Source organism: Natator depressus, chromosome 3 (genome assembly GCF_965152275.1).
Source record: "Natator depressus isolate rNatDep1 chromosome 3, rNatDep2.hap1, whole genome shotgun sequence".
Lineage (NCBI taxonomy): Eukaryota > Metazoa > Chordata > Testudines > Cheloniidae > Natator > Natator depressus.
Genome location: NC_134236.1, coordinates 119487257 through 119503806, shown reverse-complemented (window position 1 = coordinate 119503806; position 16550 = coordinate 119487257). Strand labels below are relative to the sequence as shown.

General features: G+C 40.0%; 1 protein-coding gene across 5 annotated transcripts in view; it reads right to left on the bottom strand.

Annotated features, from left to right (window-relative positions):
* The window catches only part of ZDHHC14 (zDHHC palmitoyltransferase 14), a 160357-nt gene that overhangs the window by 64410 nt on the left and 79397 nt on the right, over positions 1 to 16550 (bottom strand). For all 5 annotated transcript variants that reach the window (XM_074948683.1, XM_074948681.1, XM_074948680.1 and 2 more), the window contains exon 3: positions 1226 to 1384. In XM_074948683.1, the coding sequence (XP_074804784.1) occupies positions 1226 to 1384 (159 nt within the window). The remainder of the gene's footprint in view (positions 1 to 1225; positions 1385 to 16550) is intronic.

The following is a 16550-nucleotide window of genomic DNA, read 5'->3' as shown; positions in this document are numbered from 1 at the left end:
GGTGTAGGTCACCAACCTTCATTTTCATGGGGGGTTAACGCCAAGGCACTGTTTTTTTCCCTCCCACCAGTGATGCAAATCCCTAGTGTAGTTGCACTGCCCAATGTGAGAAGTGACCTGCATCACTGTAGTTTACCCCAGGTTCAAACTAGAGCAGGGGTTCCAAAACTTGGTCCGTGGCTTGTTCAGGGTAAGCCCCTGGTGGGCCGCGAGACACTTTGTTTACCTGAGCATCCGCAGGTACGGCTCCTCGCAGCTCCCAGTGTCCGCAGTTCGCCATTCCCGGCCAATGGGAGCTGTAGGAAGTGGTGGCCCATGGTACTTGCAGATGCTCAGGTAAACAAAGTGTCTCACGGCCTGCCAGGGGCTTACCCTGAACAAGCCGTGAACCAAGTTTGGGAACCCCTGAACTAGAGTAAGAAGCACTCGATGCAAGTAATTTTTACATTGTTCTAGTGCATTTGAACTAGGGGCATGCACTGGTGCAGCAACATCAGTGTAACTATACCAGTGTGAAATGTAATCTCAGTTATGCCTCATCTACACTTAAAATGTATATCAACACAGCTATGGTGCTCAGAGGTCCAAAACCCCCATTGTAGACACAGCTACATTGACGGAAGAATGCTTTAGTTGATCTAGCTACTGCTACTCAGGGAGGTGGATACCTATAGCGACAGGAAAAAACCCTTCCATCGCTGAGGTGTCTACACTACAGCACTATAGTGGCATAGCTACAGAACTGTGGCTGTGCTGCAGTGCAGAAAAGCACTTAGTCTGTCTGCAATGGGATTTTAGCCTCCAGTTTAGCTCTACCAGAGCAAACCTCAAGTGTAGATGTAATTTACACTAGTACAATGTGAATTGCACTGGTGTAGTTTACCTCAGATGAGACCATGTCTTTAAACTAGAGGTTTGCACTGGTGCAACTACAATGGTAGCTAAATAGCAGTGTAGATGAGCCCTAATTTCCCCCCTCAAAACTGCTACATGGTTGAAACTTCCAGGAGGCTACATCTACCCTCCTCCAAAATCCTCATATTAGCTGGTAGGAAGCAGGATAATTGTGTTAGCTAGTGACCTTCTCGATGATTTTATAACCATGTGAGGCTGGTCTCTTTAAGCACACCACCCTATGTATTCATAGGAAGACTATCCTGCCCTCTAAAAGCACTTTAATGAAAAAATGACAAAAACTGAACATGTAAGTTTTCTTTATACTCACCTACGCAGTTATCACAAAGGCTGCAATGTGAGGCACGAGGTGGGCGGAAAATCTTGCAAGTGAAACAGTATTTCAGTTTCACTGTCTGTCCATTGATGATTACTTCTTTTGTTCTGGGAGGTGGACGGTATCCTCCTGAACTGGAGCCATTTGCAATATCTAACAGGGAAATAATTAAACATTAGAACAATAATTTAAATTCTCTTGCCAGATATTGGATAGGCACATTACTGTCATTTTAAATCCAGTTTCTTTAACATTTACATATATTTTTGTAGATTTAGAAAGCTTAAAAACAGTCTCTCTCTCTCCCAGACTCTGAATATCTAGGCAAATAACTCAAAATACAATGCATCACAAAAATGGAAAAAAAACCCCACACAGCTAATTGTTTAAAAAAAAAAAAAAAAAGATCTAGCCACCACAGCTTCTGTACCACAAAAGCCAAAATCCCACACTCTTCAGCCTAGCCAGCACCTTTAATATTTACTTCATGTACGATATCCAAGACTGAGTAACACAAAAATCTATTCAAGCACAGACTCCATTTCGCTGGTCCCTCAAAAATAGGCTTGCTCTTCATGGAGTTTCTTGTGATGTGTACATTTGTTCACTAAGAACTGGACTAACCACTAACTCATTTAACAGAGGTGACTAAAGTCATTTTCAACTGGGGAAAGAGCTCGAGGATTTTTTAGTTCACATCTATAAATGAAAAATGGCCCTCTTGCAAATTGCTGTAATCACTTTAAAAGGGAGGTTTTGCTTTTAGAAGCGTTTTTAAGTCTTTAATTATTAAGACAAAGAAATGCAGCGTTCAGGCTGAATTTAATGCCCGAACTAGACATTTATACAATACACACCAACATTCTACCTATCATTAGAGCACTTGGCATATATGGCAAACAAGATCACTCATTGTTCTGAGACCCTTAAATACCATGGTATAATGGAGTACATTCAGGAGAGTATTTCACTCATCTTGCTTTTTGAGAGTTTAAAATCAAACACGTAGTGATATTTTAATGCAGCTGTTGTAGCTTAAAATTTGTTTACAAAGAAGTCTTTGCTTGCCATCTGGCAAAGTGATAGTTGAGATTATTTAGGACAAGAACATTTATTACTCCAGAAGCTAAAGCACTGGCTAGGTTAATAATTTTTAAGGATCAATTTTGTATTTTAAATGCTTCTGAAGTGCAGATATATGCTGAGAAGCGCATGTGGTTAAAATGGTGCCTTCTTACTCAAAGAACTGCCCTCATTGTGTATTCACAATAAAATCTGATTACTTTAGTGACAAAATGTAAGTTTTACTGTCAGCCAAGCAGAACCAAAAGAGCTATGGTAGAGTGAAACAGATTTTCTGACTCTTGCATCATAAACAGAATTGTTTTAATTAAATTTCAGTGTCAGGGCCACCTGTGCAGCTATGTTTTCTTCAAATGATGCCTGCAGTTACAACTTGGATGAGCATAGAAAGGTCTAGGACTACCCTGAAGTATGAAACAGTAATACTATTACAGTTGCAAACATGCTATTCATCTAATAAATACAGTTACAAATATTTATAATATAAACAGGGTCCTGACAAACTTATGTTTCAGCACCCACTTCTGAAAGAACACAGAAATTGTATGTTAAGATAGTTACTATATATATCTGCATCTTTAGGAAAAAGGTTTATGAATATACTGAGCAAGTATCTTTAATTTTCAGATTTAAAAACTATTTTTTCTCCAATGTAATTTATAATCTCCTGCCTTAATTTTTTAAAAAACTATTACAACAGTAAAAGCCTGTTAGAATCTTATGGATATATATATTTACAACCTTGAAGTTTTTTGTTTGAAAACTGATAGCTCTCATTGAGCTGAATTTGTCATAGTTCAAGCGTAAGAGACTATTCATAAAACAGATAAAGCCTCTTTAACAGATCCTGATAATTACTAGATTTAATATTATAGCAACATGCTCCTGAGATACTAAGAGTATGTCTACAGTGCAACATAAACCCAGGGTTTGAATTCAGGCTTAAGTCTACCTCCACTTTCTTTCTGTCTTCACACAAATCATGCTAACCCAAGACTCAGACCCAGAGTCCTCAGGCTACATGGGTTTATATAACATATATGATATGATTAGCATGATCGATGAGGAAGGAAACAATCTTTGGATTCCTTTTTATTTAGAACAGGTGCCTCAAACTCAGTTACCTGAGGCCAGTGCCAGTCCTCAAATCCTCCCAGCTGGCCAATAATGTCGCTGAAGATGGTGTTGAGAAAAGAAAACTTTTATATTGTATTTTTTATTTTGAATTTCTTAGAAATAATAAAACTGTCATACAACTTTATACAATTCTTTGCATGCCAGACAGTTTTCAGTGTTTGCCAGATACCTGGCAACGCTTCAGTTCTGTCAGTTCATTGACGTTTGGCCTCAGGAGCTGAGCAGTTGAAACCTTCAGGATTGCAGCAAGGCATGCATCAGATAGTTGTGTTCGGTATTTTGACTTGTTTATATACATTGTGGAAAAAAGTGACGCTGCCTCCATGGCTGACTTTGCCCAGCAACTAGTGATGGTATCTCCATCCCTTTCCTCCAGCCAATGGGAGCTGCGGTGGGCCGCGCATGCAGCAGACATTGCTGGCAGCATGGCTGCATGTGTCTCTCCTCCGTGGGCCGCAGATGGCCCACGGGCCAGGACTTTGAGACCCCTGATTTAGAACTAAGCTAAGCTAACATTGTGGCAGGCAGCAAGAAAACATTCATGCATACAGCATTATATTTAGAGCTTTATAGGTACCACGAGTGATTCCAGCCCCAAATTTAAAATGAAAAAAGGTGAGGGTTGAGGGGTTTTTTGGTCTTTGTTAGGTATGAACTTTTCAAAAATTAAAAAGGGAATATTTTACACATTTGCTATACGAAGACATCATTTATCATAGGCTGCAGCATCAATAACCATGAAAAGCTTTACCACACAGCAATAAAAGTAATATGCTTAAGACCAAAAGAGATTATTTACAGGATATTTTTATTTATATATATATATATATATATATACACACACACACACACACACACGTAATATGTTTTGTTATAAAAAGATACTGTATCATTTATTTTTACTGCTAAAATTGAGACAGTTAAGCACACTTACCATACTTTGAATGACATTACCACAAATATGCTAGCACTAGCCTTTAATCATAAAAAAAATCAAATTCATCCTTAGTGGAACTCCACTGACCTTAATGTAGTTATAATCAGGGATGAGTTTGACCTTAGGTGTCAATGACAGACTAAGACTGTGGTCAAAAACGTCTGTATTTGTAACAGTCTGTAACCGTCTGTATTTGTCAGCCCTAATTAGGCTCCGATTCAGCAAGATATTTAAGCAAGTACCTAAATTCAAACATGTTAATAGTCCTATTGACTTTAACTGGATAACTCGCATGCTCAAAATTAGGCACGTAATTAAGTCCATCACTTAAGAGGGGCTTTAATACATAGGCCTTTCTAGAATACCTTATTAATTTATTCTACCGATTAATTTTGGAGGATTGCATTTCCAAACATTGTTTTAGTCAAACCTGGCTGACAATGCTGAATGTGATTTTCTGCAATGACGGCTAAGTAATGGTCAGCAAAACATGATGTTTTTAAAAAAAAAAAATTTGCTTACAGCTATACCAAACAGCCACCATATTAAACAGTTAAGCACAGGTCTAGTAAAACCATACTTGATATCAGTTTTGATCACGTTTTTTCTACCACAATTCAAGCCATAGTATGGCTAGAACCTTCAGTAAGTAGATCAGCTTACACCCAGAAGCAGGAGTTGATCATCCCCATTACATTCATTTACACAGCTTTGAATATTATCAGCTCTGTAAAATTATCCAGACCCTTTTTCTTTCTTTCCTATATACATTCATAGTATGGGTCTTCATGTGCCCAGGTATATGGCCACATCCTACTTACCCCCATATACATAAAACATAAGCACTAAACATGTAATACCTAGAAAATATATGGCTTGTGTTCGTATTATTTTACTTCAAGCTGGATACAATATAGATGTGAAATATCCTTCCCTCTCTTTTCAGAGACTTTTAACCTTTTCCAAAATGAAACTTGTATTTGGGGAAAATGTACATTAAGAGTCAAATCCTGATCCCAGTGAGGGCCAAGTCACAGGAGTTTTGCCATGACATTTCAAAGGGACAAGGATTTGGCCCTAAAACAATATATTGATAAAGCAATAATTTGGTTTTTTTTCCGGCTGCAGTAAAGGCCTAGTGTGAGCAAAATTCTTCATGAATGAACTCTGACATCTGTAAGAGCACAAAAATAAATATTAAAAAGATCTTACCACAACAAGGAAGGTCCTCTTTTTGTGTAACCATCTAAGTCCATGCTGCACACTTGATTATAAACACTGGCGTACATGGAGGAAAAGTCAGTATCTAGACAACCAGGAGCTTAAAGCTTGAGAATGCCATTCTCAAGGGAGAACAGCAGAACTTCTCACTCTACAAAAACACTGGGAATGTGATTTAAAAAAAAACGTAAAGTAGTGCTGTTCACTGCAATCCACTTGTAACTCTCGATCTGTTATTGACAGGGCTGGATTAACCTTTTGTAGGCCTCGCACCAAACATATTTGTGGGCTCCCATGGAGGCAATGGAGCATGGTGCAGGGACGTCAGTCCCCATAGCGACGGGCCAGCCCAGTGTGAGGGTACTATTTACAAACTGGCAGTTGCCAGACGCACAGTGCCCCACCCAGCCTGTGCTGCCAGCATGCCCCTTCCCCTCAGAGGGGGGTGGGGGGCGCGGGGCGCCATGCCACAGCACACCACCCAGCCCCCCCACCCAACACTGGAACCCCCCCCCCCCGATTCCCTATGGCCAGAGCCCCCCCGTGGCCCCTGCCCAAAAATGCACACCACCACCCCTGCCCAGCACCCCCCCTGCCCACAGCCCCACCACAACTGCCTGGCACTGCCCACTGAACCCCCACTCCCTAGTGTCCCAACACGCAGATCTTCCCCACCACCTCACAGCCCAGCACGCCCCAGAGACCCACTCCCCACCCTCTGCCTCCTGGCAGCACTCACCAGTCCTGCTGGGAGGTAACTGTGTCTGCCGGGCTGAGCCAGCAGCACACCCAGAGCTGGTCCCGGGGCCAGGAATCACTGCAGCCCCTTGGGTGGTGGTGAGATCAGCCAGGCCAGTGCTGGCTGGGCTCTCTCAAGACGCACTTGCCTGGAGGGGCCAAGGCAAGCCCTCCACCCTCACCCCCACCCCAATTGGTGAGACTGGCCAGGCTTCTGCACCAGTCCCAGGCAGCTCAGCTCTGGGGAGACAGGTGGGGGAATCAGAGATGGAGGTGCACTGTGGTCCAGCCAGGGAGCAGAGAGGAGCAGGGCAGTGGGCCCACGGGGTGGAGAGGATCCTTCGGCCTGAGGCACAAGTGATGGGCGGTGAGGAGCTAGTGGGCTGGCGGAGTCTCAGGATGCAGTGCAAGCGGAGCAGGCCAGGGCCCCTTCTAAGCACGGGCCCGGCTCCATGGAGCCGCTGGCGCCATTGTAAACCCAGCACTGGTTTTTGAGCTAAAGACTACACTGACTTTCAGAAGAGGACTTACTGTCCCAATTTAGAAAAAAAAGAAAAGATTACAAGAGTAACTTTCCATAATCTTTTTGAACTCTAGAACTCTGTTAAACATGAAGCTGCTATTTTCTCTTTCTGTCATGAGATTCTGGTTTACTGAGAGGAGAAAAGGAAAGACTGGAGGTGAGAGCGCTCTGGAAGACCTGCCTGGCAAGGAACGGTGTCCTATTTATCTTAAAATTTTCATAAAATTAGCCATACTGTATCAGACAACTAGCCTATTAAGTTGGTACCCTGCTTCTGGAACGAAAGCAGAACACAACCAAGTTGTACTCTCAAAACAATATTTGCTTGGCCAATTGTGCAGTACTCTAAAAGGTTGTTGGCGGGGGGGGGGGGGGGGGATTTCCTTAAAAACACTGGAGTAATTCAGATTATATTCTTTAAGTGTGTGTAAGAAAGAGGGGTGGGGGGAGGGGAGTGAAGAAACCTGAAATGGTACAGTAGTACTTATACATCAATGAGACTTAGTGACGGATTACAGCTGCGGCTTAACATTGAGTTCTTAGGGCTTTTGGACATGCTTGAAAGCAGCAGCAACACTGAACAGGTTTGAAGCAACCTGGCCTAAGAGATGAATTTGGGAGGATGTGTGTAAGATTTGAAGAGATCCATGTAAGAAATCAGTGTGAAGATATCAAAGAAATACAAAGCATTTCCCTTTCTTTTCTTCACTGTAGATATGCCCTTTATAGTTGAAGAAAAATGCCATAACCATCTCTTTAGAAATTTATCTGCAGCACCAGTGCTATGCAGAGAGAGATTAACATTCATGAGGAACGGTTAATCTCTCCTACACATATTGTACAAACCCAGACTCGGGGGGATCTCCTCTTGATAAATTCATTCCTCTTACCTCAGTTATCTTTTCCTATGAGGCTTTAATTAAAAAAAAAAAGTGCAGTTGCACTATATTTTTTTCTAATTGCCAAAAATAGGCTGAAGAGTATTCCAAATGAAATTTAATGCAAGACTGAAAAAGTAATATCAAGGTTTACATTTTAATTGCACAGAAGATAGGAAATTCCAAGTTATAATTCTCACAGCAGCAGTTGCCTCTTTGCATGTACCAGGGAATGTGGAGTTAAGATAGGTCTGGGGAGCGGGAAGGAGAGGGAGATATGAGAAGAGTGAGACAGAGATTTTGGGGTGGGAAGATGGGGGCAGAAGGGTTTCTAACCAATAAAGCACATTCTCCTCCGGAACCTGGAACTGAATCCAGGATTCCTGAGTCTCTGCATTCTTTGCTAGTGGTTTTTCACAATTATTTGTGATAGCAAAGTGGGCGTCTAATCCCCCCTTAAGTGCCTGATTCATATAGAGGACAACCACCTACTACTGCTACTAGTTATTCCATTAGCTCAAGTGTCAGACATCTGTGATGTCTATCTAAAGGTCCAAAGCCTGCTCATGACCCATGCTGGGAGTTAATATGGTTCCACATGATGGAATTTCTGTTGGATTTGTTTGCTTTTACTTAAAAACTTAGCAAATTACATAAAGAACATTAAGGTTGCAGAGTCAAGCACCCAAAAGTTAGGAAATGCCAAATCTAAGGTTGCCTATGTAACCTTAATTTGACCCCTATGGTTCAGTAGTAGAGATGTTGTTTTAACTCTGTACTTGGCCCTGGTACGACTGCTTCTGGAATACTGTGTCCAGTTCTTGATGTCCACAATTCAAGAAGGATGTTGATAAAATTAGAAAGTGTTCACAGAAGAGCCACAAGAATGATTAAAGGATTAGACAGCATGCCTTATAGCAATAGACTCAGAGCTCAATCTCTTTAGTTTAACAAGGAGAAGGGATGATTTGATTACAGTAAGTACCTAGATAGTGAACAAATTTTTCATATTGGACTCTTCAATCTAGCGGAGAAAGACATAACATGATCCAAGAGCTAGAAGTTAAAGCTAGACAAATTCAGACTCGAAATAAGGCATAAATTTGTTTAACCGTGAGGATGATAAATCATTGGACCAATTAACCCAGGTTTTTGGTGGATTCTCCATCACTGGCCATTTTTAAACCAAGAATGGGGGAGGGGGAGAGATAGCTCAGTGGTTTGAGCATTGGCCTGCTAAACCCAGGGTTGTGAGTTCAATCCTTGAGGGGGCCATTGAGGGATCTGGGGCAACAAGAAGGAATGGTATTTGGTCGTACTGTGAAGGCAGGGGACTGGACTCAATGACCTTTCAAGGTCCCTTCCAGTTCTATGAGATAGGTATATCTCCATATTAAATGGATGTTTTTCTAAAAGTTATGCTATAGGAATTTTTTTCAGGAAAGTGCTATGGCCTGTTCTATACAAGTGGTCATATTAGATGATCACAACAGGCCCTACTGGTCTTGGAATATATTAATCTACATGATCAACCACTATTTTTTCAGCCTGACGCAAATGCCTGACATGCATTTTCAACCAGAACAGAATTTGGGAAAGTTTTAAGCAACTGAAAACAGGGTCTCAATGGATAATTTCAGGCAACCTTAATAATAGGCAGCACTAGTAGTGCTGCCTATAATGCTGTCTGCCTTCCACCCCCACAGCTTTTAGGATTTTTTTTTAGTCATTCAGTACAGATTTATTCCTTGTATTCTTTCTGAATTTACATTTTGTTTCCAGAGAATGGAAATGAAAATGAGAAAGCTAAGATACTCTCTTCACCAATTAGCCAGGATTTTAAAGTAAACACTGCATCCTTCGGTAGGGGCCAATAGCTCCTTCCATTGACATCCAAAGGCTGTTTATGCTCCTGCCACTTTCTGTGTAGACAATCGCATTACATAAACATCTCTTAAAAATCGACTATTATCACAGTCATCTGAAAACCATGGGTACACTTAAAAGTTCCACATATGAGTGCTGGATGCCAAAACTGGAGAGCTAATTTGTTGTTCTGAAATTAGTGTACTAACTTCAGACAGCTATCAGTGCACCTGTTCATCTATCTTGCCAAACAGCCGGATTCTAGTGATTTGGGGGGCAGGGGGGGAATCATCACAGCAAGATAGTTCTTCTAATAGCCATCATGATTCACATTTGTAATATTTCAGATAATCAACAGTATTATCTTTATGTATAGTTGCTAAAAAGTTATTTCTTTTTTAGTTTAAAAAATAACTAAAAACAAAACTTTAACGTAAAAGACTAATAGATTATACAGGTTTCTGGTTTGGAATAAATTCCTCCAAAACTTCATGGTTATTATTACTGGTGTATAACTAACGATCTAGTAAATTTCATTAGCACTTTTATTAACAGGATTATAAAATTTTATTTTTGCCAAAAGGCAAAATCAGAACCAGACACAAGAGACTGAAGAGACCTTTGGTAAGGAGGGTGGACTGCAGAATCTTTTAGGATTATTCTCAATTATTTTATCTTCTTTCATTTTATTCTCTCCTGCATTTGTTTTCAAATAGAGATCGGAGAGTCTCCTCATTGCTGGGGGAGGATTTATTTTCTGGGTGCACTGAATTTTCAAAACCTGTCCAAGGAATAATTCTCTAGAATCTTCTATATTTGAGATATTAATGATCAGCATATTTAGAATATTGTCTAAGCATCAGCTCTTCTCCTCCCAATAAATGCTCACTTGGGTTATTGTAGCAAACCTCCCCCAGTGAGGAAAGAAGCAAGGGAATTATAACCAGAATGACTATTTAAGCACAACTCACTCCCACTGGAGATTTCTCTTCCCTTTTAGCCAGTGGTTCATTCTCTCTTTTTTTTAAATGGGGTTCCGTACTCAAGGAGGAAATGGAGGGTGAGAACAACCCCTGGACTTGTTTGCAACCTCTTGCCCCACCCCAAGTTAATAAAATGACAGGCTATTTCTGCAATTCTACTAGTACCTTAATTGTAATATCTGGGTTTAAAGAAACCATCTCTACAAAAAACATTCTGTAATTTGTTAGACTGGGTTTTCAGATGTTTTTGTTTGTTTTTTCTTTTGTTCACTTGACCAAAGAAAGAGAAAAGAGGACTTGGGGAATAGTTAAACCTCATCTGAATTTATCAAGCATCAGTTTGGAGAATCATTGGTACTCCCACACTCTTGAATCAGTATGTGCTGTGCCTCTCAAGGTAAGAACACTGCAGCTAATTCAAAGTCAACACATTATCAACTTCCAATTTAGTCCTATGTGCACAACAATTTTTAGAACTGAATGGTGTGATTGTACCAAAGGGATTAATTTATGAGAAAACAAGATACACCCAGTATAGGAATCACTTAGCTTTTTAGATTATCTCTTTTCAGAAATCAATATTTACAGTTGTTACCAATTTGCCTCAACCAATTTAACTAACTGATGCACATTTTCAGTTTCCAAAAATAATTTAAACTGTATCAAATATAAGTTTGTATCAAATACAAATAAAGGAGTCATTCACCAAACTCTCTCCCACTGACAGTAGTAAAATCCAATCAATCCACTTGTTGAAATTTCAATGTGATATATGCCATCATGGCAGAGGGGCATTGCTGGCACATGTACATTGGTCAAACTGGACAGTCTCCACGTAAAAGAATAAATGGACACAAATCAGATGTCAAGAATTAACACATTCATAAACCAGTCGGAGAACACTTCAATCTCTCTGGTCACTCGATTACAGACCTAAAGGTAGCAATATCACAACAAAAAGACTCAAAAACAGACTCCAACGAGAGACTGCTAAATTGGAATTAATTTGCAAACTAGATACAATTAACTTAGGCTTGAATAGACACTGGGAGTGGATGGGTCATTACACAAAGTAAAACTATTTCCCCATGTTTATTCCCCCCCCCGCCCCACAGACGTTCTTGTCAACTGCTGGAAATGGCCCACCTTGATTATCACTACAAAAGACCCCCGCCCCTGCTCTCCTGCTGGTATTAGCTCATCTTAAGTGATCGCTCTCCTTACAGTGTGTATGATAACACCCATTGTTTCATGTTCTCTGTGTATATAGATCTCCCCACTGTATTTTCCACTGAATGCATCCGATGAAGTGAGCTGTAGCTCACGAAAGCTTATGCTCAAATAAATTTGTTAGTCTCTAAGGTGCCACAAGTACTCCTTTTCTTTTTACTTGTTGGACTGTATCCAAAGGAGACTTTCCCTGGGATAACCTGTAACTTACTTGCAGTACGTTTGTGCAAACACAGGGCTAAGGAAAGAAGGCAGATTAACATTTCTGGAGACAGTATATCTACAGAGCAAGTACAGAACAAGCTGTAGCGATGCAGCATTCCACACACTGACCTATAACACGCCTCGGCCTTTACCTGAAGAGACCTCCTCCTTGACAGACACATCAGTGTCTATATCCGTTCAAAGTCTCTTTACTAAAGTGGTCAACAAGGGGACCAATTAGCATCAAATATGATGGTGATTTTTCTGATATGGATTCTTGTCTAGAGGGAACTGGATTGAGACCAAACTCATTTCACGAAAAACAAACGTACAATTGCCAGGTGGTAACTTTTTTATTGAAATATTCATGCTTTCCCAGTAATTTTCATATAGGAATCCTAATGGTTAAACAGCCTTAACATTCTTAAATCTCTTGACTCTTTATTCAAGTCACACAGATATGTTGCACACTTTCAGAAATAAGTATAATAGTCTAATTACACCATTTGGGAAGTATTTGGAACTGGATATTTTTCATAGGAGAAGATGATAAAAAGAAGGCTTGGCAACGGAGGATTTGCTGTGTTTGATGGTTGTAGGGGTGGTGGGAAGGGAAGTGGGAGTCATGGGAGCCACTGGAAGAGTTAAATAGTTGGTGATAGGAGGTTAGATTCAGACAAACACTCCATTGCGGAGAATATACATTTCTGTGTCATATATTCATCCAAAGTACCTCATCACTTCTTGGATTAAAGGTACTCATCCTCAGTACTCTAAGGATTCAATAAATATATTTTCGTTTAAATTATATTATAATTAAAATAAAAATATTTCTCCTACCACCTTCAGCTCCAGCACTAAAATAGGCAAAGAAAGTTCACCTTTTCCCAAATATTGTAATAAAATTGAAGCAATACTACTTTAAAAAACCCTTAGACTCAATTGAACACAACATAACATTGAACAGTCATGTCAATCCTTTACTTCTGTAACTAGCACTACCTCAAGAGGGCTTTTTGTGGAATACCAGAATATTTTTATTGTTCATTTACACAATAATTATGACAACTTCACAGGAGAAGAACATAAGAATGGCCATACTGGGTCAGACCAAAGGTCCATCTAGCCCAGTATCCTGTCTTCTGACAGTGGCCAATGCCAGGTGCCCCAGAGGGAATGAACAGAACAGGTAATCATCAAGTGATCCATCCCCTGTTGCTCATTCGCAGCTTCTGGCAAACAGAGGCTAGGGACACCATCCCTGCCCAGCCTGACTAATAGCCTTTGATGGACCTATCCTCCATGCATCTATCTAGGTTTTTTTTTTTTAAACCCTGTTATAGTCTTGACCTTCACAACATCCTCTAGCAAAGAGTTTCACAGATTGACTGTGTGTTGTATGAAGAAATACTTCCTTTTGTTTGTTTTAAACCTGCTGCCTATTAATTTCATTTGGTGACCCCTAGTTCTTGTGTTACGAAAAGCAGTAAACACTCCCTTATTTACTTTCTCCACACCAGTCATGATTTTATAGACCTCATATCTCCCCTTAGTCATCTCTTTTCCAAGCTGAAAAGTCCCAGTCATATTAATCTCTCCTCATATGGCAGCTGTTCTATACCCCAAATAATTTTTGTTGCCCTTTTCTAACCTTTTCCAATTCCAATATAAAAGGGGCAGTCCCTCATTTTTCAGCTATACTGTATGGTAATCAATTTACCTGTCTGAATTCCATCCTCTCATAAGTTTCCACAGTCCACTCCAAATAATTTTTTTTTTTAAAGAAAGCGTCATAGCTTTTTCCTGAGCTTTTCATAAACAGATCTCAGACTTTATTTTTCTACTATAAAAAACAACACAACTGTCCCAGCAACTGTCTTAAATTTCAGCACATTATGTACTCAGTTTTTGATTTTGAAAAAATGTCTTCAGTGATATCACTGGCAAAAAACTGAAAAACAAACTCTTAAAAAACAGTCTGCTCAAAAGTCTTCTGGTATTTTCCCCAACAACATAAATTTAAACTCTGGCATCTGTTTCTAGATCTTTGTATTTTATGAAAATTAGAAACTCCTTCATTTATAACTCCCAGTCCTTGTTTATATAATGCACTATTCTCTTCAGTTACACTAACTTCTCAGCATGAATAAGTTTCATGTTCATTTCTTAAGACATTCTGACTGAAGTGAGGATGCAGCCTGCCTGTAATTCATATAGATTTTGCTTCTCTTCAGCCTGTGCTTACATTCTGCTCTAGGCCTTTCTTCTTTTAGGTTACCCAAAATGCCACAGCCAACAGAAAGTTAATAAAAAATATTTTGGGAGTGACATGCTTGGGTCACCTGGCATTTTCCTGCCTTTTCTCCTATTTACTCTCTGCCCACTTTGGTTCTAGCTTGTAGCAATGCTCCTGTCAGCCAAGGTTGGCTGGATAGAACTCCCCTTCTGCCACATCAGTGAATGCTCACTGATGCTCAGAGCAGCAGCGAAAGGGAGGAATACAGCATAAAAGCATTATGAGGAGCTGAGACCTGAATTCTGGTATATCAACACAACATGGTGTTATTACACTGCTCAGCCAGAACTAGAAAATGTAATACAGCTATATACTGCAGAGTTCCAAGAATGCCTAAGGGAAATAATTCTCCCCACAACCAGAGCTGCTGTATGACCATGCATCCCACACTGCCCCTGCACCCGTCCCAAATGGGGAGTACAATGCTGGAGGAAGAAGGGCTTGTGGATCCAGCAAGTTGCAAACCCACTGATCTGATGTTAATACTCTGATGCCACTGTGTGGCGAGGTACACAGAAATCCCCTGTGGAGTACAGCTCTCTGGCATGTAGGGAAGGCAGAGCACCACATAGCCCCCCTGCATCCCATCCCCCAATGCCGCACAGTGAAACCACACTAGTTCTGCTGTGAACCCTCCATATCTGCTGAAGGGGGACAGGGGTTTACCAATAACACAACAGTGACCAGTAAATTGATTACTATATTTCTATAGTAATACAGAAATACAATTTTATCTGTAGAATAAACACAAGCCAATGACAAACTTGTGTCTCCTTCTATAAAACACAATCAGTTTTCTTCCAACTGCAACTGTTCTGAAACTGAGCCCTTCAATCAAAACTTGTGTTAGGATATCATCATACTGCAACCTCAAGATTCAAACGCTGCAAAAAAGGCAACCATTACAATTTAAAGGGCTATTCTATGGTTCTATATGATATTAAAAATGAACTGGTGATCTTAAATCTCTGCCAAAAGAGAGATTTGAGAATGCCTAAAGTAATGTATGTAAAAGGTGATAAAAATACCATTTTCTGACCCACAAAATCCACCATGTGGGAAAACTTGTAGGTTTCATAATTTATTTTTGTACTTTCATAACTGTCATTGGAGAAAGAAAAGTCAACTATGGCATCAAAAGAGGAACAGAGGAAGAGGTCATAATTTGTATCAGATAGAAGACTCCTATATACACAGCCTCACAGTTTTACTGTCGCTTAACATACTTAATTGTAATTGTTTGTGTCTTTTCTGTTCTTACAAGAGTGTAGCTTTCGCTGAAAACTGACTATTGAAGTTGCATTGTGGGGTTTCATGTATGTTTCCCAAGGAATTCTGTTTCAAATTAACAGTGTTGGGAGGTTGTTTTTTTGTTGTTCTTTTTTTGCTTTAGTAAAAAGATTTTTGATTCAGCAACTCTGCAAGGGCTTTGACAGCCAAGTAGCATATCTTTTGGTTATGACATTTGCAATTATAAAAACTCTGCAATTAGGACTTAGTAAATAATTGTCTTGATGTAGGAGCCATATCAGAATCTAGCTCACTCTTCCATAGTTGTGTTGGCTCTGCATGAATAAAAAATAATAAAAGTTTAACTGTTGTCATTGATGTGCAACCTTCCATGGACTCTGTCTTCCTATGTGCTTGTATGCTGCTTAACACAAATCAGTACAGCCCTGTGCGGATACAAAATTTGTATCCACATCCAAACTGCGATCCACAAACGTGGTCCATGAATATAAAACGACTATCTGCAGATTTGCGGGGCTCTACAAATCAGTTCCTGTTCCTAGTTGGGGTCCTTCGGCAGACAATATAAACAAACATATCAATGTCATAATTAGATGTGACCCAACATAAGGTATGTTGCCTAAGAAGGTGCAGAATTTAAGAGTTTAAGAAGTATTGCATGCCTGTGTCACTTTTCTTCCCATAAACACTTTTAGAAGTATATACCAGTAAGTATTTTTTTATGCACTAGGGAACCTTCCATCATATATGGAGAAAAGGCCAGTAACAAATCACAGCAGTAAGCTATCATTCTTCATGCCCACCACTGTGGTCAGCAACTTCTGACTGAAGAATTCCTCAGACCCTTTTCTAGGAGAGTCAATACTATTTGTGAGAGTTAAAATATTATTTCAGAGTGATTACTGCTGAGATGGGAGTTTGTCCTCCACAAGCTGAGCAGCATTCTGCCTCCACACAGTACATACACACTTG